At 35.7% G+C, this 24,131-nt stretch overlaps 1 protein-coding gene across 2 annotated transcripts in view; it reads right to left on the minus strand.

Moving 5' to 3' along the window:
• Nucleotides 1–787: 787 nt before the first annotated feature.
• The window catches only part of LOC138711575 (uncharacterized), a 119,498-nt gene continuing 96,154 nt past the window's right edge, over nt 788–24,131 (minus strand). Inside the window, exons 9-12 of one of the 2 annotated variants that reach the window (XM_069842732.1) lie at nt 13,627–13,840; nt 2,891–3,131; nt 1,887–1,983; nt 788–1,053 (exon numbers count right to left, since the gene is read on the minus strand). In XM_069842732.1, coding sequence (XP_069698833.1) covers nt 993–1,053; nt 1,887–1,983; nt 2,891–3,131; nt 13,627–13,840 — 613 coding nt within the window. In that variant the 3' untranslated portion in view covers nt 788–992. The remainder of the gene's footprint in view (nt 1,054–1,886; nt 1,984–2,890; nt 3,132–13,626; nt 13,841–24,131) is intronic. The other variant, XR_011335396.1, reaches the window with a different exon arrangement.

A 24,131-nucleotide genomic window follows, 5' to 3' on the forward strand; every position in this document is an offset into this window, starting at 1 on the left:
GCGCTCACAGTTCGCGGGCGTAGTTGTTCTCAGTGTTGTCACTAGGTAGCATAAACACAGCAGCTCAGCGCACGCAGTGAGTAAAGAACGTGAATTGTTCAGCTGGTGAGCAGTTTAGTTCTCGAACTGTGATCACTGTTTAAAGAGCTGTTTAATCTCAGGTGTGATCGTGATTTTTCGATCACCGTGATAAAATCACAGGTCAGTGATTTTCTGCTTATCGTTTTCAACGTGAAACGCTTAAGTGGACATCTATTCGAAAAAAAATATCCATTACCATGCTGTGATATACTCTTGCTCCTTAGTAATCCGCAACGTATAGGCCTAATTTTATTTCTGGAAAAATAAATGACATTTGAATATTATCGTGTATATATTACATTCCACATATTACTATACGCGGTTTACTCTTGGAATGGGTCATAATGTAAACATCCATGGTCACTGTTTTCTGTTTTGTAGGCCATGTCGATTTAAACTGTGTGCTCCTGTGTGAGTAGAATTGTCTTGTGGCCACAGGCATGTGATTAAAGTTTACATTTGGACGCAAAATAAGAGCAGACAGACTTAAATGTCTCAAGCAGTGAATTCTGCATTTATTTTCTTGTATTAGTTACGATATTAATTAAAAGTTCAAATTCTTTGTTTTATGGTTACAGGCTGAAATGATTCTCAGCAAGTGCTGACCTACGATTGTTTGAAATCACACAATCACAATCCACTTAAACGTTTCAAGTAATTATGAGGATTCTACGAATACTCTGTCATCTGTTTCTATGCTAATAGATTCTGTAAAACGTATAGTTTTATTATGTATAATATATTTATAAAATGTACAAATTTGGCCAAAATCTTCCAAAATATGATCATACGATACATACGTACAATACTTTATCATTGATGACTTATCAAAATATTAAAGACAATAATATAGGATACAAAGAAATGAAATATAAGACAATACAACTTGTAAAGAACATTAAACAGTGTTTTCAAGTTGGGGAGCTAACAGTTTCACAGACAGAAAGTCCACTATTGCATCTATCTAAAAACCTGAAATTAAAAGAATAACATGTATTAATTTTATTATTTTGCAGCATGGAATTTGAAGATAGTTTTCTATAGTAAAGAATGGAATTTATGCTCAGAAAAGGCCTACCGTATCGAGGATAAACATTGGATTAACTTGCTTCTCTTTTAGATATTCTTATATATATCGGTTATGTCAAGAAATGGATTCGGAACACCTCAAAATCTGTGCTTCAGTGGCTAGTCATAATAATATCTTTGAAAAATATTGGAGTGCAAGAGGTCAAATGACTTTATTGTCAAACGCCTGGCATTAGAAAACAACAACAACATATCGGTTATGTAAACATACAGTAGGCCTATATCGATGGTGTTGAATAACCACCTCGAATGTAAAAAAATTAACAAATTGAGATTTTACTTCAGCCCTATGAAGAAAGTCTCCGAATCTTCTGCAAATATATCTTATGTCAAGACATGGATACAAGCTTTATAATATCCTCTTATGCCAGATATTTGTTCATTATCAAGATATTAAATTTTATTTTCGGTCTCCTGTATTCGTAAAATAGAATATTTTTACATACAAGGATGCTGTTCAACACGACCGATATGCACGAGTAGAAGAATCATGTTTATTTTTTGTTATAATACACTATGTGCCGGTATCGAGATAAATCAAGGAGTAATGTTATAAGAAAACTTTGAAAATTTGATTTAAAAATATGTATATAGCTTATTTGATAATGTATGTGCCCTGGACTTCTATTGCGGGAAGACGGCTGACTGGCCGATGCTTAGTACATAATTACCAGTAAATAAATTCTGTATTTTCAATGTACTGACATAATTATTACCTTTCAATATCTTCAAGGCGCTGAACTTCTCTTTTTATGTGTTTTAGATGATCCCATCGAAGTTGTCTTAGTCGACGTAAATATTTAGGCTCTTCCGCTATATTGACAAAAAATGAAGAATATAGTTTAATATGTAATAATAATTAAGATTTTGATATATAATTATTTTTTTATGAAATGCAGCATACACTTTTTTGTTAGTTTGACCTAAACAAGGGATTTTGCATTAATAGTAGGTCTTCGGTGCATGGTCAATCGAGTTTGTTACATTTTTTTTTTCTGATTAGCAATTAAAGAGAAAAACGTCAGTTGGTATTACGAACTTGTGTCTGGGTGGAATGCAAGTCATAATACAGTAAAATAATTATCAATTTGTATTCGGTCTTATTTTCTAATATTTTGTCGGTATTAATGGTTTATATCGACATACTGTATGCTCTTAGTATCATCACTTTATGATATACTGGAGAAATATTATGTTGACCACTTAAGATTTTTATGTACTTGTTGGTAACACTCTATTAATGAAGAAACCTGTGAGATTTATATTTTCACTGTTTTCTTTTTCCTCTCGCTGTTATTTATACTCTCTTTAACATCTTTGGTCATATCGCGAGTTAATTACCAGTTAATTTCTACTGTTGTTACATTCTAGAACATGAAAGAATAGCATTAACTACAGTTAATGAAAGTGTTGTAAGGTGTTTCTCGTAGAAAGAAAATGGTTCTTCAAAGCAACTCACATTAACATTAGATACTCCTGTCATCACACGGTGAAAATAAGTACTAAAGATTCTCCCAGCATCAAGATGACAATCGCCGCGCTACCTGTGGCGCTACATTCAGGATATTTTTTTCGACAGTGTTACAGCTAAGTTGTGTCTGAAAGTCTAACAAATGTGTAGTGAAATGCTTATTCTGTTCGAAGTGTACCGTGTTTTCGCATATGACTATCATTCTCCGTTTATTTACATAATCTATGTTTTGTGACACTTCTGATTTACCTGGCACGAGAATATAATTGTCTCTTGACATAGCTGAGCCACTAATTTCGGACTGCTTATCTTTATCTGCCTTTGTAATCAATGTGTCCGTTAGAGCTTGTGTGATTTCCATGCAAAGATCCTTATTAATTCCACAAGAAGATTCACTGTTTACAAGGTCAATAGCTTCAGCCACGTCCATCCGAACGAAAACATCATCGTTATTTGACCTCGGCCCGCATTGCCTGGGTTTGCTCACATTCTGCAACAAGGATTAAAAAGTACGGACACTTGGACAACTACATGACATGGAATCAAGATGTACTCTAGCTGATCATGGCCTCGAGTTTCAAGGTATTATTGATTTACTAGCTGACTGCAGTATCTCGACTATCCTATAATTTGCCAACATGTCTTGTAATTTAGCCTATAGTTTTTTCCCTAGTTTGGACATGTTTTACTTTTTAAATTAGTTGTTTTACTTTGTGACAAGTTTCATGATTTTGTGTACGAGAACTTAGTGCATAGGTATAAAGTAAAATCTCTCATTTACGGATATCGAAGGGACGTAACAATCTCTCTGCATCTGGGAGGTGTCCTTTATTGGGAGTGAGGCTCCCCAATCTAACAGTACATTTATAATATGCATTATGTATCTCTTCAAGCTTTAAATGAAATGTATTACTGTAGTTTAATTATAAATACGGTATACAGTACTACAGTAAATTATTTGTAATTTTGAACTACAGTAGATAAGACCTAAAAAGGAAAATACAGTACTGTGCCATGCAATTTTATTCTAGGTCTACAGTTATGCAGTACTGTAATTTACAGTTTTCAACTTAACCTTAACGTTCAGGTGCCGTGTTCTCAAAGATAAATTTTCCATGTTTGTAAAACATTAGATCTTGAAACCCAAGTTCTGTCCGCAGTCAGGTGATAAAACAAGTTTTAGGACTGTGAAACAGCTGTCCCTGTCCGTGTCTGAGAGTGTCTTTAAACGAGAGTTAAATTTATCATTATTTCTATATTATTTCAGTTGGGACATGGAAATCTGACCGTATATAAGGAGTGTCCGTATCTTGGGGGTGTCCGTAAGAAGAGGTTTCACTGTAATTATAACAATTATGTTGTACTGTAATTTACAAGTGCTGTAAGGTATTTAATACCTACTATACAGATTTACTACCCTTACTATTCAACATGCAATATTGTACGCATTAACAACATAGACTAGAGCGTCATTACAAATTGAAGAGCTACTTATTCTATATTGAACATTGAAATACCCGAAATGGTGTGCTAATAATGAATCTAGGATAGACCTGGAATTCATTATGTCATGGTGTTAAAAATAATATACATATATTGTATTGGTACAGTAAATGAAAAATCCAAGATCCCTGACTACATCTTATTTAATAACATTAGGTCTCCGTAAAAAGAGATTTGTGATAAAATTGCTTGACTTTAATGTACATTGCGCATATAGACTCTGATTTACGTAATTAACTTCGCACAAATTAACATAAAATAACTCAACTCTTTGTATTTTGCAAAATTTTGTGGTAATATTTTACTGTTCTTGGACAAGTTACCTGGGTGGAGATTTTCCGAGATTTTCCCTCAACCAATTGAAGCAGAATTGCTGGGTAATTTTCGGCGTTGCATCTCGGACTTATTTCGCAATAATGTCATCATTATATCATCATTATCCAATATCCATACCATAGCCAGGGTTAAGTTCACGGTGCGGCATGCTGTACTTGTACAAGAGCGCGGCCGTTCGGCTACCCAATCATTCATAGAATAGGAGTGGTAAGCACAATAAACCTCAGGTTGCAGTGTAAGTCTTTGGGTCCATCTTTCGTACATGAGAGATGGGGGGAGGGAAGGCAATGGCACATTACAGTTTATTTCTCTACTAGAGTGATATCTTAAATTTCTACATCTGATTAGTGATTACAAGCATTATACAGCGCCATCTCTTAAGGGACATTAGAGTTAACAAAATCTTATTGAAAAACCAATACAATTTATTTGGAAGTTACAGAGAACATACAAATTTAAGCTTGTAACATGTTTTTTTTAAATTCCGCTGCATTTCGGAAAGATTTCGATTATCGCCGTTACGTCTGTCGGAGCCTCAAATTCCGCTACGCGTAACTCCAAAACACATATTAATATAACAGAGTGCCCAATCCGCGGTCGACTCTAGTAGAAAGTCGGAAGGCTCAACTTGGCAACACTGTGTCGTCTGCTGTTGTCAGTCATACTGCTATCATACTTCACTAATAGAACCGAAGAGTTTTAATGTTAATATCAGAAGAAAACCGTTAAAAATCTAATCATACGTCGTACAAGGAGCCAGTATAATACATTACGGATTATAGATATATAGCTACATTTGCAACAAAGTTTCTAATGTGTATCATTTTACCTTTTAGATGTTTTTCCAAATTATATGTAATACGCTTTGTCAAATCTGGCAACCTTTTCATAAGGGAAGCTAAATTTATTTACATATCCTCTTACATATTTTTAAAATCTTGAATAATGTCATTGCTTAAAAAATTGCTGTAATTTAATACAGTACAAGGATTTGTATGGGGTAGGGTATAATATCGTGTCTTCATTATTTTTCTCGTTATTTTCCACATACAATAGTTTTATGTTATTTATAAAAATATTCCATTAAGGTACATTATGTATAAAACCCAAACACGTACGATTCATAGGCGTGGATTTTTTTGTTACACATTTTGTTACATTGTAATTTATTTAGGTCATAGGCCTACGTTGGTTTTCAGCCAGAATTAATGGATCTATCCAGTCAGGCTAGGGCACTTTTTCCACACTTCAGTAATATTCATTTATAAAAAGACACTGTAAAAGGTAAAGGTATCCCCGTAACTTGCCATGAAGGCACTTGGGGGGCATGGAGGTAGAGCCCCATGCTTTCCATGACCTCGGCACTAGAATGAGGTGGTGTGGTTAAAAAAAGACACTGTAGATATCCTAAAAGGAGTCGTGTTTTTATTATTAGATATTCTTATTTTATTTCCGACATCTGTACGGCAATTCTATATTGTTTATCAAAACAAACATTATTCCATTACATTACATGCAATACTCAACACATACTCCTAGATGTTGATACAGCGTCGTAAAATAACCCAATAAAAATCAACACATAGTCTACTGTACAATGCATATGCCTAAATGTCTAGGCCTAGGCTGTACACTATTATTACATATGGTTTATCTACATTTTTCACATCTTTTTTTCTAAAATGTCTGCAATTTTCTCTTACCATACACTGGTTAACTGGAAGCTATGATATCATTCCTTGCCTTTGAATATTATTATTTAACTACGTTCATAATGACTGAAAGTATTTTATATGCAAGTTTAACTTATTCCATTGCATACATCTTTTACAAAGCCAACATCACTACACAAGACTTTTTGAGAGTAACTGCAACAACTTCTTTTGATTTCTACATTTTACATAGCTTTCTTCATTAACACGTTAAACTCCTCCTCGATTCAAATTGTCAAAATAAATAATCTTGATTGTTGGTTTCTTTTCCTACCAAGTAATCAATACAAAGGGAACAATGTAACTTTGAGGATACCTACATTGAAAGAGGGATAAGCTAATATGTTCAGAAGCTGGATGTATCAGCGTAAAAGCTAAAAGTATCAGGTGTTGGATAACTCTAAACAATGGAGCTATCGGTACATCTACCATTTCGTTTCTTTCTGGTTCTACATATATTGTCTGTTTAAAATGCTTCCGAGGACCATTTTAGAAATCCATTCGTGGCTGATTTCATGCGAAAACTTAAAAAGAAAAACTTAGTATAAATTGTAAATATTTTTCAATACGCGAAAGCAAGGCTTAAATCACATACACCACGCGCTTGTAAGAAGACTGCCTGATGCACATGTTGCCAAGCTTCCGCCTTCCGACCTCCCATTCCCATGTGGAAGAGAGCAACCACCAGGATCGCCACCGTCGATTGGGAACGACCGCTAGATGGAAGTGCAGTACCAGTTGCTTCATGCAATTCAAATGAGAGTTATAACGTGACTTCTTATACAGTAGCTAGATAGCAGCATAGCGAAATTGATAAAAGTTGTTGCTGTCAAAGCCTATAGGCTTAAGGCTGAGCAATATGTTATACAATATTATGTGATAAGGGACGTAACTCAGGCGTAACTGAATTCCCTTACAGTTGGGACACTGGTTGGCTTTCATCGCTCTGGATTGACTTGGCTTCAAATCACCGCCTGCTTGAACGCATCCATGTATCCGATGACTGCTTATACTGCCTGCTCATTCAATGGTCAAACATGTAACATGAATAGAAACAAATTATCGCTAGATGGCAGCTCCTACCGGCCAGTGAAGTTGCTTGTGGATGTAGGTCCTATGCTTTATGTTTGTAGTAAGTGTAAAAATCACATGACTTGATCTGTCTGTATAACTATGCTGTTTACTGTTAGTACAGGTATTCTAGTTGTAATTATAAGTACTTGTAACATGTTGAATACAAACTAAATCTTGGGTGACGTTAGTCACAAAAATGAAATATGTTTCAGATAATATTTATTGAACTAAATACCATATATACCGAGTGCCGTCAGCCATATTTAATTTTAAATTTAAAAGCAGTTTTTAAGTACTACTCTGACTAACGTAACATCCAATTGCGACTAACGTAACATTAAAATGGTGTTACGTTAGTCACGTCTCATGTTGAAAAAATGTAACCTAACAGAAGTACTCTTTTCCTGCCAAAGTCTTTCTGTCGTTAGGTACTTTAATAGTGGGTTCTAGAGCATGGCAAAGACTTCCAAGGGGAGAAAGAAAGACAGTCGTGCACTCAGGGCTGCTGATAAAGTAGTCGAAGAAGGGCAAAAAGCGAAGGAAGGTATGAGACGATACAGAGAAAGAGGAAGAAATAATAAGTTCAAGAAGAAGGAAGCAGAAGTAGGAAAAATCTGTATGCGTAATATGAGAGAGAAAAAAGCCAATTAAAGAGCAGATGTCCATACTCTTCATTTCCCATACAATTCACCAAACATTTGGGAAAACTGTAAGAGGAGTTCACACTTCACTTCCAGCAAGTCCATGCAAGAGAAAAGTTCTCCTAAAAAGCTTGTTGTGTGGAAAATGAGGAACAAACAAAAACTAAGAGAGTGGACTTCATATCAGAAGAGACTAAAAAATTGGTACAAGACTTTATCAACAGGATTATATATCACGTTAGTGTCCTGGCAAGAAAGGCTATAAAATTGTAACAGATGCAGAATAAAAAAGTAGTTAAAGATTCAAAAAAGGGTCTTGATGTTCAATTGAAGGGTTCAGAACCATAGTGGGCCAAGCGCCATTTATTGAAAACGGAGAAAATAAGGGTTAAAATTGATTACCGTAAGTTAACCAAACATATAGCAAGTGAGATAAAGTATGCACATTAAAACTAAATGATATGTCAATCTTCATTAAACTATAGTATTTACTTACCCTCGCTTTTTCCGTTTTTAATAAATGACACTTGGTCCGCTATGGCTCTGAACCCTTCAATTTGAAAGAAGGGTTTCAGTTATTCAAGTCAGAATATCCCCATATAGAAATTGTTTTCACAAAATTTCAGGAATTCAAACCACTATATGTAGAATTGTCATCATGTAATTATCAATCTGCATGCTGCTGTCCCTATTGCGAGAATTTATCTTTTCTATTACAAAGTTTTACTTTCAAATCAAACGCTATAAGCATTAGAGAATTAATTTGTATGGTTGTTTTTAATAAAAGTAATCCACAATACACGCTGACACGGACTTGTCAGAGCTGCAAAAACAAACATGACGATATTATTTCAACTGCTATAAAGAACATGGACGATTGCAATGAACCCATTGGTATTCATGATTAGGTTGGAGGAATAATTGAGGAACAGACATACCTGTAGATGATTTTTCCAAGACGTTGAAGGAACATTATCTAAAAATTTTGGATCACAATTTTCACACAAAACGTCAAGCACTCGAACTGAGAAAACAAAAATAAAATTCAAAGCATAGGGCAACAAGACAACAATTGTCTTGAAAGATCGTACCGAAAACTACCAGATTAAGCACCAGAATGAAGTTATGGTTGTCCATTAGACAAAAAATTAACATGAGTTACAATTTTCACTGAGACTTGGAAAGAGTACAGAATCAAGCCTTGAGATTAATAACAGGCAAAGTACGATCTAATCCAATTGAAGCTATACAGATAGTAACAAACAATATTTTCCTTCAGCTTCAAATTGAGAAACAAACTCTCACCCTTTATGAGAAATTACGCGGTCTCCCTAACAATAATTATCGGAGAACTTCTAAAAATGTAGAACGCAAACTTAAAACTCAATCAGGTTTTATCCAAGTAGTCAAGAAATTACAAACTAAGTACAATATTCCAACCTCAGATAAAGTTGAGCTGCTACCACAACCAACACATCCAATCTCACTGCCGGAAATTAGATGTGAAGAAAAGCTAATAGAACATATTACTGCCAAACGCAACATTACCCCTCAAATACTGAAACAACTAGCACTTGAAACCATACATACGCGATATCCCACCCTTGAGTGGTTACATATATACACAGACGGATCTCTCCTAGACAAAAATGGAAATGCTGGGGCAGGAATCTACAGCGATCTCTTCAGTTTCTATATCACACTGGGTCCATTAGCAATGCACTATGATGGAGAATAATAGGCAATTAACACAGCTCTTCAACAACTCATGAACCACATTAACAAATTCACAAAAGTTGTGATACTCACGGATTCCAAGGCAGGACTACAAGTAATAAGATCACTACACCCTGAAAATTCTAAAATAAGAGAAATACACACCCTTGCAAAAAATTAATTCAAGCATTGCATAAGGAAATTGTAGGCCAGTGGATACCAGCAGATTGTCAAATTGCAGGAAATGAAGTAGCTGACCTTCTTGCAAAAAAAAAAAAAAAAAAAAAAGGAATAACCATTAAACAAACTACTAATCCTAAATTATCCTTCCAGAATGCTAAAATCTGGTTCAAACACAAAGTCTATCAAGCCTGCAGGACAAGACATTCTGAAGATAGCGAGAACAAACCTATCATTCCTGATCTATCCCGGAAGAAATCTGTGGCACTATTTCTCTTCACAACTGGTCATGACTGCTTGGCCTCACACCTGCATAGGATCGGTATATTTCCTTCGCCACACTGTACTCTCTGCTTGGACGTGAATTCCATCATGAATAAAGACTACTTACTGCAGTGTCCAGCGATTACGAAGATTAATGCTGATATAGCATCTCAGCTTACAAATTACTACTGGGACGCCTGTAGGAGAATGGAGGAAATCAAAGTTCCATAAGCATTGGCAACAACAACAATAATAATTTACACTGATATATATTACAAAACCGATGAGAATTAGGATTTACAAATTGAAATAAATGGTGTTATTTCGGACACAAGATCGCACACATCAAAAGTAAACATATTTAAACGACACATTCTGAATAACTTCAACAAAAGACATAGTCCTGTTCAGAAAGCAATCTTGTGATCTGATGGTATTTTAGCTCATTTGAAAAATCGCTACTCAATGGCAACACTCTCATCCGATCAAAGATACATTTCCCGTAAATTCTTCGAGTACTACCCACGGAAAGGGCCCCCATGATGGTATTGATGTTACGCTGAAACATTATATTTGCCAGCAAGACGTCAGAAATGAAAAGATTGTAATTAGAAACACCAATACCTATTATGAAGAAGTCACTACCGCTTACATAAAAGTTAACTGCTTATGTATACCTCTATCTGATATGGAAGATGATGAGAATGAACTTGGAAATATGTTTGCTGAAGTTAAGTCCATACACGGAATAAAGGCATGTCACAGTATAGTGAAAGTAGGACATCTTTACATTAACTTCTACAGGAATACAGGAGACGGGGAGGCAGTTGCAACAGATGTGAAACTGTTATAAGATTCTGGCCGTAGAGTGTCTGTTTCCATATTTATATTAAGTATTATCCATTAATTGATTAAGTATTCATTGTAAAAACTTGCAGAAATGAAACCTTAGATGGAATATGTAATGCTATTCTTCTTACTCATTAGTAAAACTTAACCAGGTAATGCGTATTAAGCTACTTTTGTGCATGTTACTTTCTGTTACGTTAGTCACACACATGTATTGACATATTCATATACCGTACTGAGTGACCTATTCATAATTGAAATACGAAATTTTCAACGAATCTTATCTAGAACACATCATTAGTTATGAAATTTATAGTTTCATTTTGTAGACAACCAAATCACAGAAAAATTGTTTAGTTTATGTATATTTTTTCAGAGGGCAATAAAAATGTTACATTTGTCACACTACGTAAAATGAGTATTGTATAAATAGAGTTGACATTTAAAACGTTATTTTTAGTTCCATCAATAGAGCTTTATGTACTGAATTTTATGGTACGGTACTAATTTAAAAATACCAGCATTTATTATGTTTCATGTACTTATCCACAATATGTATATGATTGTTACGTTAGTCATTGTAAAATATCCCTATTCACACTTTTGAAAAACAATATCTTGTAGCATAACCTTTCGAATTTATTACTGCTTGGAATCTCCTCCTCATTCATTTTTACCAAGTTTTTACACAGTTCTGGTTTGATTTTAGCCCATTTTTCTCTCACTACACGTTTGGAATCCTCTATGATTGTACACTTCTGCTTTCTCATACTCCTTTTCAAAATTTCTAACAAATGTTCGATGGGGTTTAAGTCTCGTGATTGAGGAGGTGTTCGCAGTTGTGATACCTATGTTCCATATGAGCCAATCCTTTTTGATTTGAGCAGTATGTTTACTGTCATTGTCTTGTTGGAACATAGGCCTATACACAAGTGGCATCCCCATTTTATGTGCATTGTGCCTAACATTTGACCTTAAAATGTTATTGTATATTTATCCATAATCCCATCTTTGAACTCATTATTCCCCACACCATTTTCAGACATACATCCCCACAATAGTATGCATCCACCCCCGTGTTTCACTGTAGGTAATGTGTTGTTTCTGTCGTTATCTGTGTTGGGCTTTCTCCATATCCTATGAATGCCATCGGAACCATAAAGATCTATCTCCGTCTCATCTGACCAAATCACCCTGTTCCAAAATTCCTCATCCTTACCAGCATGTTCTTTATCGAAGTCTGACCTTCGAGCTTGATTTGTCTCACTAATGTACGGCCGCTTTCGTGGTCTTCTGCCATGGTAACTATTTTTCCACAACACACCCCGGATAGTTTGATTACTGATCTTCGTGTTTGAAGACTCTTCAATCATAAACTCGAATGTGTGGAACACTTATTCTTGGAGTTAGTGGGGTTTAAAAAGGGCGTGTCAGCTACTATGGCTATTTGAGCCCTTCTATTCTTGCATTTTTGACAACTTGATTAACTATGAATATCTCGTCACGTGCATTTAGCAATTTCGCTTGGTTTTTCTTGCCAAGTTATTCTAAGTTCCATGAATTCGAAGTTGTATTGCAGAATGTATTTTATGCACTACTTTACTATTTTGCTATGGGAATAGCCTTTCAGAACCAGGCGAACAATAACTTTCTTTAAATCGGAACTGAGCTCCTTACGACGCTCCATTGTAAATGACAGACTAACAGGAAGTGACCTCCACTGAAACACAACCCTATGCACTGCATGCTTGTTTATTATGCATCTAAACGTAACTACCCTCTGTCCGTGGGGTAAGTGTACCAACAACAATGTTACATGAATTTCACGGAATATGTACTTTTAAATTTTTATATAAGTAACAGGCGTATGTAAATTAATTTTATTCACATCATTGTGTTTGTGTTTAATTCATCAAACAATGAATTTAGTTTTATTGATATATTTTGAATTTTAAGATCATTTCAAAGGTCAGTTTAATAATATATGAGGTGTAGAAACAACGCTGTTATATAACGTATGTTCATATAACCCAATTCCTTGGCCCTCACGTATTCCTAATCTAAATCTATTAGACTTTGATTGTGGAGGCATTTGAAATCGCTTGTGTATGCAATCCGAGAGCAAGATTTAGAAGATTTTATGATTAAATTGTGGAAGGTTGTGAGACAATCCGAAATTTTCCAATACATCAGCGCATTCGGGAGACAACGCTACGGTTGGTTGATGCATGCATCCATGCTAACGGAGAATATTATGAGTATTTATTATAACTAGAATTTGGTTACTTTCAATACAAGTTAGGTGTCGAATGGAATACAATTTAGGGAGGAGGCACTAGGCCCAGCACTGCGACCTGTTACGATCTGTTGCGATAACCCTCAAGTTAGGCGCATTTCCATATCCACACCGGCTGATTACACCAAGGTTCGCTGCGTACCCAGGTTTCGAGTGGACAACTTCCCCTCGTCCCTAGGCTAGCTCCCTTCGTGCGTCGCCAGCAAATGGTCGGGGAATGCTATGGAATAATGACAAAATGGATGCCTAATATGGGGGAAAACCGGAGAACCCCGAGAAAACCCCAACTGCGACCTTGTCCGCCACAAGTGTCACTATGGATTTTGCGTGACAGGCTGGAGGTCTGACCACTCACCCACCGCAGGAGATTGCGGTTAGAGTTAGATAACAAGAATAAACTTATGCAATACTCACCGTTTTGCGCTCCATGTTTCTCTTCTCACCGTGGATCTCCTCCTTGATAGTTTCCAATTCGCGGTTCAGCGCTTTGTCTATCATGGACACAATGTAGTTCTTCGAGTCACCCAGAACCTTGTTATCTTCCAGGTCCTGGTAATGCATGTCTTCAGTGTCGCTATAAATGCTCTGCACACTGTTGGTCTTAGGTTCATACAGTTGGCCGTGATACCTGTGAAAATGTTCGTGTTCACTTTTTTGTGTTTATGTATTGTATTTATTCTCTGAACCTGTTCCATTGCATCCCATGGAAAGTAAACTGTCAAATATAACTGGAGGTTGTGTGAATATTGCATTCATTCAGAAATAAGTTTTGGAAATTGTTTCAAAGGTTCGAACCAACACGTATAATCTTGCATCTTGCGATTATTATTATTATTATTATTATTATTATTATTATTATTATTATTATTATTATTATTATTATTATGTAAAGGAGCAAGTTCAATTGAAACAAAGGTTAACTTAATAATACCGATACCGTACTAATAAAGGTAAAAGTATCCCTTTATGCCATGAAGGTATTCGGGGCATGGAAGTACAGCTCAATGCTTTTGTGACCTTGGCACTGGAATGAGGTGTAGTCGGCACCACGTTCCAACCGTCTTTCATTTCCGAAAAGACCCGGTACACAATTTGGTAGGAGACTGAGTTTTGACACCGAGAAAAATTCCGCCAGCACTCAAGATTGAATCCGTGACGTTCGAGTCATAGCCAATAGCTCTTAGCTATTCAGCTACAATAATAATAATAATAATAATAATAATAATAATAATAATAATAATAATAATAATAATAATAATAATAATGCCATTAAGTATCCGAATATGTAAATATACAAAATATTTATATATGCATTCTTATATATGTGCCTGATAGCTCAGTTGGTAGAGCAACTGGCTACGGACTGGAAGGTCCGGGGTTTGATCCCGAGTGATGACGGGATTTTTCTCGTTGCCAAACTTTCAGAACGGCCCCGAGGTTCACTCAGCCTCGATTCGAGACTGCTCGAACGTGAGTTCGAATCCCACTTGGGCTGATTACTTGGTTGGCGGTTTCTCCAACTGTAAGACGAACGTCAGGCAATCTCAAAGAAAATCGTGCCTCATCTCGCTATCACCAATATTTCTTCGACGCTAGATAACTCGCGGTTGGTAGCAGCGTCGTTAAGTAGGCCTAACCGATGAAAAATTATGCACCATAAATGTGAAATTACAGTTAATGTAATGTCATTCCAATGAATAATTAATAAATTATTTATCTTAATCCCCGTGTGCTGTGTTACTGTGAAGGTTTTTTTCAGCTGAATACACTTCCACATACCCTATAAAAATAGAGTAATGACATATACAGTAAGAGAATCGTTTCCGAGATTGTATCACCCAAGTTGGTAACCGAGGGGCACAATGGTGATTTTACTTCTTTGCCTTTTCTTAGATTTTCCATGTTTTAATCTACCATTCATTCGTTGTCTTTTTCTGTCATCTCTTTTCTATCACAGACGGCCGCTGTTGCATGCGGAACGCCACAGCAACATCACAACCACTACCATCCTTGTATCCCCATTGTTTGTTCTTGCCAAATCGTTATGTAAATGTGATAAGAAGAATAAATTATAACGAATTTAATTTTTCGATACATACTGAAATAATGAGCGCTCATGCTTCTCAGATACAGTATGTTTACTTAGTACCTATGCTTCACAGATATGTTCACGTAGTAATTTTGTGACAATTTATTCAACGAAACAGAGTTTTATAGTATATTATTCTCACAGTAATACTCCATGGTCTTCACAATGCTTGAAGAGCTTCTTTCTTTGTTTATAGCTGACTTTTTCTCTCTTTATTTGATACTAGGCATACACATGGTGGGACTCCATGATGTGAGTTCTGTACGGCTCTAGATATACGTCACGACGGAATTTTAACCATGATCTTGATTTCAATTCAGTATTAAATTCCTTTTTCTGTTCCGTTCTGTTGCGAGTATTACGAATCAATCTCATTTACAATAGCAAGAATCTCTATTCTTGTGGTAAACATAGCGAAAAACTAGTTTTAGACAACGGGCCGAATAGGCCTATATATATAATTTATGTACAGTAAATCCAGTCATTGTTTGTTGTGTTTAGTCAACTGTCCAAAGACAGGTTTTAACTGCATAAGTGACACAAAGAAAGCATAAATCATGAGGCAACTAAACCAGAAGATAATGGGGTAGGGTGGCCAATTTCTTTCTCCCTCCATTTCATACATGCTGACTAGTAACATGTTATACTAATCAGACTTTAGATTAAACAAACATATATTGTTCTTCTTCTGACACATATCAAGTGAGATATACTGCTGATAATAAAATCCAGTCATTATGGAAGGAAAATAATGGTAATGAGATAGAGGTAATTGTCTGTTCAGATATGTAGCATCCCTAAGTACTTCAACCCAAGTAGACTTTTTGTGCATCCGTGATGGAATGAGTTGTATACCGATTGTGCAGCCCGGCTAAAACGGCTCAATCGTCACACACACCACGCTTTCCTCTTCAGCCATCAAATTAATATAAGCTTACTATACTTCTAGTGTCGTCTGTCATACCTCACAGATCTACGTGAGACGTCATGTCTCTATCAGGAAAGGAAGAATCTGGGGTAATCCGGCGCTTTTATGCCCACACGAGTCTTCTAGAATCCACCACTACCGCAATCTACTAACTATTTGATCAAGCAGCGAGGAATACGCACCTCGGCGGTTGATCTATTCAGCGTCATGCAAACACAAGTGGTGCCATATTCAGTTTAAAGTGGAGATGATATTGAAATGGGAATTGTGTAGAATGTGGGTGAAATGACGAGGAGAAAATGAGAGAACGTCAAGTAAAATCTTTCAATTTCGGCTTTCTTTACCACAAATTATATCTGCCATCGCAGAAATTTGAAATGGAAAGCGAGTCAACTTATTGGTCTACACTCGGGAGAATTATCCGTTGTCGTCACAGCAATTTCATGTCCTGAACAAAAATTAACTAAATTATTGGTTTTATTTCTGACACAATTTTTATATTTCTTGGAAATTATTTGTATTTTTATCACATATAAATTTGAAATTAGATAATAAATCAGAAAAACAAGAAAAGATGTTAATATATGCATTTAAATATGCAAAATAAAAATATATATGCATTTAAAAGGTAAAACACCCAAAATATGCACTTATGCAAAATAAAGTTGGTTTTATTCGAACGTAAAAACCATGATCGGCAAAGATCTACGTTTAGTTTTTTAATATGCCAAATCAATAAAAATATGCAATTATATGAAGTTCCGCGGTCTAATTGTTAGTACTGTATTTATTAGTGTTGTTTTTGTTATACTCTTGGTTCATTCTTGTTAACTTTTAACGTTCTAGTTTTTATCCTGAAATATATTTATTATAGTGGAATTTGAATGTATAATTAGAAAGCGCGATATTCGTACTTCCTCATTGATTAATCATAACTGTTAGTAATTTTAGTTAATTTTGCTCGGATCCAAGCTGCTTATACACTGACCGGAAAAAAATCGGAACACCTTGAATATTTCCAGTTAACATTTAATTAGGGAAATTTCATGAATTACTATGAAACGAAATTGATTTCTGAGGTAAATTAAATGACTCTACGATGCAAATATCGTAAAATATAAAACAAAATATCATCAAATTAAGGTTTGAATTCATTTGTGTGAATTAATACCTGTCCACACATTAAAACAATTTTTTGCTGATAGAGAAACCCGCATCAGGAACACAACCTCCTCTTGCTCTGATGACAGCTTCCATTCGGCTTGGCAGCATGCTCCTTACCATAGTACTAAGGTATTCTTGCCCAATGTTTTCTCATTCCTGCCGTAAAGGTTCCCTCCATTGTTGCATTGTTTCTGGAGAGTGGTCTCTGCCTCGAACACATCGTCCTAGATTTATCCCATATAAGTGCTCTATCGGATTTAAGTGCGGGCTGTATGAAGGCCACCCAGGAGACACGATACCAACTTCATCCAAAAAATCCGACACACCGAGCAGCGTGAGAACAGTCATTATCATGTATAAGGATGAAATGTTCTCCTGCAAATATCGAGAACGGAACCACATGATAATGAAGAACCTCATCAATATATCGTGCTGCTGTCAGAGATCCATTTTCGATGAGGACAAGCTCCGTTTTCTTGTTGGTAGATTTTCCAGCCCAGTTCATAATGGAGCCACCTCCAAATGTTGTGTGTTTAGAGATCATGCAGTCAAGATAGCGTTCTCCTGGTCTCCTTCATACTCGTTCCCTTCCATCTAATCTTCTTACAAAGAATCTGGACTCGTCTGTAAAGAGTACATGGCTCCGGTCTTCATGTTTTCTTCCAAATGCAAGGCGATTTCTGCGTTCTGCAGACAGCAGAGGATAAGTTGCGGGCCTCCGAGAGCTCAGATTTGATTCATTAAGCCTTCTTCTAACTGTCCTTTCACTGTTGTTGGTGTGCGTGGCCAATTGAAGTGGATTACGGTGGTGGTGGTGTGCCGTCTGCAAGATCTGATGCACCAAAAATTGATTATCTCTGACTGAAGTTTTTCTCTTACGGCTTGAACCCGGTCTCCTAGTGTACTCTGTGTTTCCCAAATGTGATGCAGTGCCTTATGCACCATAGAGGGGACTGCATTCAACGTCCGAGCAACGTGTCGAAGGCTATGGCCGTTTACCACCAATACCACTCCAGCTGCTACTTCATGAGATGAGAGTCCACACCTGTGGAGTAACGGTCAGCGCGTCTGGCCACGAAAACAGGTGGCCCGGGTTCGAATCCCGGTCGGGACAAGTTACCTGGTTGAGATTTTTTCCGTAGTTTTCCCTCAACCCAATACGAGCACCAAAAATTGATCATCTCTGACTGAAGTTTTTCTCTTACGGCTTGAACCCGGTCTCCTAGTGTACTCTGTGTTTCCCAAATGTGATGCAGTGCCTTATGCATCATAGAGGGGACTGCATTCAACGTCCGAGCAACGAGTCGAAGACTATGGCCGTTTACCACCAATACCACTCTAGCTGCTACTTCATGAGATGAGAGTCCGCATCTGTGGAGTAACGGTCAGCGCGTCTGGCCGCGAAACCAGGTGGCCCGGGTTCGAATCCCGGTCGGGACAAGTTACCTGGTTGAGGTTTTTTCCGTGGTTTTCCCTCAACCCAATACGAGCAAATGCTAGGTAACTTTCGGTGCTGGACCCCGGACTCATTTCACCGGCATTATCACCTTCATTTCATTCAGACGCTAAATAACTTAGATGTTGATACAGCGTCGTAAAATAACCCAATAAAATAAAAAATAAAAATGAGATGAGAAAGGCATATTTGATAAAAACACAAAATGGCTGTCTTATATCAAATGGAAAACGCAACAATGAACTCACAAATTCTGCGCTATTCTTTTTTCCTAGAGCTTCAATTTAACATCTGCGCAGAAACAAAATTTTTAATGTTATTACGTAGCAGGCATCACTAGTAAAGTTTCACTTAAAGTTTTTACATTATAGAAGTTTAAAATTGATGCAGATACAAATTTTTTACTATAACTGTTGATGAATGAACAATTGATTTAGTTGTACTGAAGATTTCAAAGTGTTCCTTTTTTTTTGCCGGTCAGTGTATTTAAGAAATCGTACGTGCCTTTCAGAAACCAGTCAGGGATATGCTTTGTATTCATTCTCGAGATTCTTTCTGTGTTCAGCGTAGCGGAAATATGGAGAGAAAATAGATTTTATTGCGTGCTATCTCATTTAATTTCAGAAAGCTTGTTCTTTGATCCCTAGAATAGCCAGGTATAACATGAATCCTTGTAGTAAACTTGTTGCGTTAAGAGAAAATTGTAACCTTTAGTAAGTTGTGAAATATTTCGTGAACATAAGTGCCATCACGTTGTTCATTATCTAAATATAAATTGGGATGTACGTAAAAACTGTTGCGCACTTCAATAATTTGAAACATGAAACGTTACATTGTGCTCCCTTGCAAAGTAAAAGCTTCCACATGGCAGCTATTTAGGTCAACGTGTGTGGCTTTGACAAATAAAAGGAGAGCTGAAATTGAAAAAATCGAAATACATTTGCATATTGAGTCCACCACAAGCCTTGAAATTGTGCAGGGAATATGCACTACTGCATCGTATAGTGGCCTGGAATTTACAACCTCGTTTTGATGGCAAGGGAGAAAATGTAAACTAACGAATTCTATTTAACTGATGTTATTAGTTTCATAATGCTATGTTTATATATTGTCCTTTGACGAAAGCTTTTAATACAATTCGTACTAATTATTATTATTTAAATCCAAAATTGTTAAATACGGTACAATTTTAATATCAAGCAAACTGGATATGGTGTGAAATATATATGAACTACTTTCCCGAACATTTATAAACATAATTTTCTTATAGCAAAAGCAAAAATGATTTCTTGGAACAACTCTGTTTTGTAATATGTTTTAGTATTATCGCCGTGCTCTCATGGTTAACATTTGGCAGGTCTTAGAGCGGCCTCTTCTCCACCTCTTTCAATCCAACGCCTCGGAATGGTGTCTTTCGGATAATGCTCTAATAAAAAAAAGTTCATACACTTTCTTTACAGAAACGGCGCAAAAAACATTCACCTTCGGTGTTCGACAACTACGCAAGGATTTTCAGTCCCTCAAATTCGGACTGGCGAGTAACTGCGGCGGACAGGCCGTTGCTTTTTCCGCTTTGCTTATGGCCCCGGATCGAGTATCGCGTGTAATCAAACGTTAAAAAATTTGAACCTTCCTCTATCCATTGGTGTGCGGTAAATGCTTCTAGTGTTTATACTTCTTTTAAAATAAATATTTGAAATCTGCTCTTTCTTTTTGAATAGCCCTGTATTTTCAAGCATTTTCTCGAGTACATCTGCGCAGTAGTTGCAGCATTCAATTTTCGTTTTTGTTCATTTAATATCAGGTAATTTTTTCCTGAATATGAAGGCCATGCAGTAACCATTACACTGTCAATGAAGTGAGGTCTTTCATGCAGCAATGTTCCTTATTTAAAAAAAAAAAAAAACATTATTTTGCATAAATCTTATCGTTCTGGGCTTTCACTGGTACTTAAGTAGTGAATATCGTTTCTCTCTCAAACGATCTTTCCGATCTTTTTGTTAGAAGACTTCTTTCTCGCTCTCTTCTTTTCTTCTCGGATGATATTGTTCAACGTGGCTATAGTATTTTTCTTCAACATTTTCAATCCCAAATCCTGGCTGAACTGTGACTAATTCCTATTTGCTTCGATGTTTGTCTTGCACTTAAACTCATTCCAGGGGAATCATCTTCACTACATGAACTTCTGAAGTTTTCTATGACACGTATCGAACATGGTCTTCCACTTCAAACTTTCCTTCGGACTTTGCCAGTAATATGGATCTTAGTTATTGTTAGATACCAATGCTTCCAAAGATATTTATTCTCAATGGAACGACCCAATAAGTTCTCATATCTATGTGAATGATGTGAATGTTTAATGAATATTTTATGTTCAGCAGTCAATCTAATCATTTCGTAGCACAATGACATTCATAACAGGAATATATGGCAGAGGGTTGTAATAGTTTTAAACAATAATAATTATTTACATTCTTTTTCCATACTATATGGAATATGGCCTTGGAAACAGTTTTTTTTTGCAGAATTTCGTTTCAGACTTTGAGATTTTTAAGCGAGCTACGAATCAAGGTGTCCTGTTAATCTATACCTAAAGTCTGCTTTTCCAACGGTACATGAGTAGTAGTAAAGAATGTTAAATAATAAGCACATTAATATGTATGAGAGTAAAGGCTCATTCACAATGATAATTAAACATAACGTAAGCGTTAACTTAACGTTACAGTAAAATCAAGAAGTCATACCATCATTCACGATGGGAACATAAACATAACAGCAAACATACTTGGTAACCATGGAAACATAACAACGACGCCATTTCCTCATATTCTGTCGTATACTTCAGCGCTCCACGATTGTGTTCTGTTTGCAAATCACGTAAGCATAAGCATGAAAGTTGGGAGTTTGCAAACTTTCATGTTAACGTCTTACGGTAATGTTTATGTCAATGCTTATGTGAATCATTATTATTATCTTATTCAATTTTGTGTGTAAAATTGTAGTGTAATTTGTAAATTTGTAGTGTTTTTGTAACGCAGTCTTTACTCCTGGTTGAGTGTTAGAGAAGGCCGTATGGCCTTAACTCTGCCAGGTTAAATAAATCATTATTATTATTATTATTATTATTATTATTATTATTATTAATCATTGTGAATGATCCCATTTGGTAGCCTGGGCGCAAACTTCTGTGTTTATGTTACGGTTATGTTTAATTTTCATTGTGAATGGGCCTTTAGTCAATAAGTATCCGCACTCTCTGTTTAAAATTTATTACAACAAAAGAAAACTGTAAAAGATCGATCACACGGGAATGGGTATTTAAGAATTGTTAATTTATTATAAAAAGTGAATAATAATACTTATGATAAAAAGTTAATACAAATTAATTTTACTTCCTGGAATATATCCATATGATACAATTATAAATAAATGGAACAACTGGATAATACCCACGGCAGAGCAATGTCGATAGTCGACGTTACTCGCTGGCCACTAGTTACCAGGCTGTACCGAGCCGTGCCAAACAAAACACAATCGAAATGGTGGTAGTAAAATTCGCGACTATATTCTTAAATAATTCACTGCATTAGTCAAATGCAAGACTTCTGGCTTCTGTTGCATTCAAACAATTATAAAATACGATAATTTGGTCCAGGGAGCATCCGTTTTTGATGCAAAGATAATTTGTTTGGCTTGTTTCTTAAATAAAATTACGAAATGGCGTTCCTGTGCTTAACATTTAATAAAAAAAGAAATATAGCAAAACTGTTTTGTCTCGAGACTCTCATCTAAGTCACGTAATAGGTCACGTAATCTACTTCAATATATTTGCGCAAATATATCTTGTAGCTAACAGTGGTGCTATCTCTCAGTAATGTTCAGAACGAAGGAGGTAGAGAGAGAAAAGAAACAAATTTCTCCCTCCAACGACGCCACACACCAACGTCGTATTCTTATGTTGGCAAGATTGTGTATTTACTTAAATTTGGTACTAAACGTAACGGCACGGTTCAAAGATATCGTGGGAATTCTCCAGTTTAGCGAAATAAATAAATAAATAAATAAATATATGAGTAAATAAGCAGGTAAGTAATTAAGTAATTAAATAAGTAAACAAATAAAGACATGAATAAACAAACAAAAACATAACTAAATAAATATATAAATAAATATAACCTTAAATTCTCCAGCAATATCGTTAATATTGCGCCGTTTTTAAGGCGTTGAATAATATTTACTTGTCACTAATACTCAGACGTGAACGTGTTTGTGACATGATGCTTTACCGATATGCAAGACCTTGAATTATCGTCACAACAGACTACATTGTACTGTTTTGCTGCTTCCTTTAGACTGAAACGGATTCTACTAAATCGGCGGAGCAGTGTATAAGGATTTTTTTAGTAAAAGAAAACTGACGTATCTTTATTTTAAACTAGAGAGGCACAATGGAGATCCATTTCATATCAAATGGAAGGATTTTCTTCGTGATTTTTTTTGTAATATCTAGAATAAAATGACAAATGAGAAAGTGAGATTGATATCGATTGAAAAAAGGGTTTCTTAACGGAAATTAATTCTTGTATACAGAATTATTTCAAATGTTCGTTACGATATTAGTTTTTTCCTTCATGTTCATTTCAGACAACTCTAGTCTGAATCATAACATTTCAATGAACATTTTTATTGAATTTAAATTTGAACATTTGAATTTATACAGTATGACTGACCAGCTAGTAAAAAATTTACCGATCGCTAGTGTGGGTGAATTTCCATAAGAAGGAGGTATGAACTGTTTTAAAGGAGAAGAAAGGAGTATGCTTAGATTGTCAGTATAAGTCACTAATATATTATTATGTCAACATTTATGTAACTTTTAAAAACAGGTTTTATACTGTACTAAGTTAATTACACGTACGTATATATTTAAATCGTAAAATTTGTAAGTGAAGTCAAGAGTCCCAGTTTTGCAATTATAAACAGTGTGTTCCGTTAGCAATCCAGAAAACATAAATTCATCTTATTTCCAATCGTAGTAAATTATGTATGTCTTTCGAATACTAGCTATAAAATAAACTTTACATAATAGTGTTATCCGCAACACGATAGAGCTGAATTATTATGAAACGCCTAAAAGTTGTAATGAGATAATACATCTTATCTTCTTGACTAATTTTTCGTGAACGTGTGCACACTACCTATTACGTCTCTGTCTAGGATTTTTCCTTGCACTTTACTGTTTATCCTTGGCTTGTGATCGAAGATGACACTACACTCGACCT

This window comes from Periplaneta americana, chromosome 13, assembly GCF_040183065.1.
Source record: "Periplaneta americana isolate PAMFEO1 chromosome 13, P.americana_PAMFEO1_priV1, whole genome shotgun sequence".
Lineage (NCBI taxonomy): Eukaryota > Metazoa > Arthropoda > Insecta > Blattodea > Blattidae > Periplaneta > Periplaneta americana.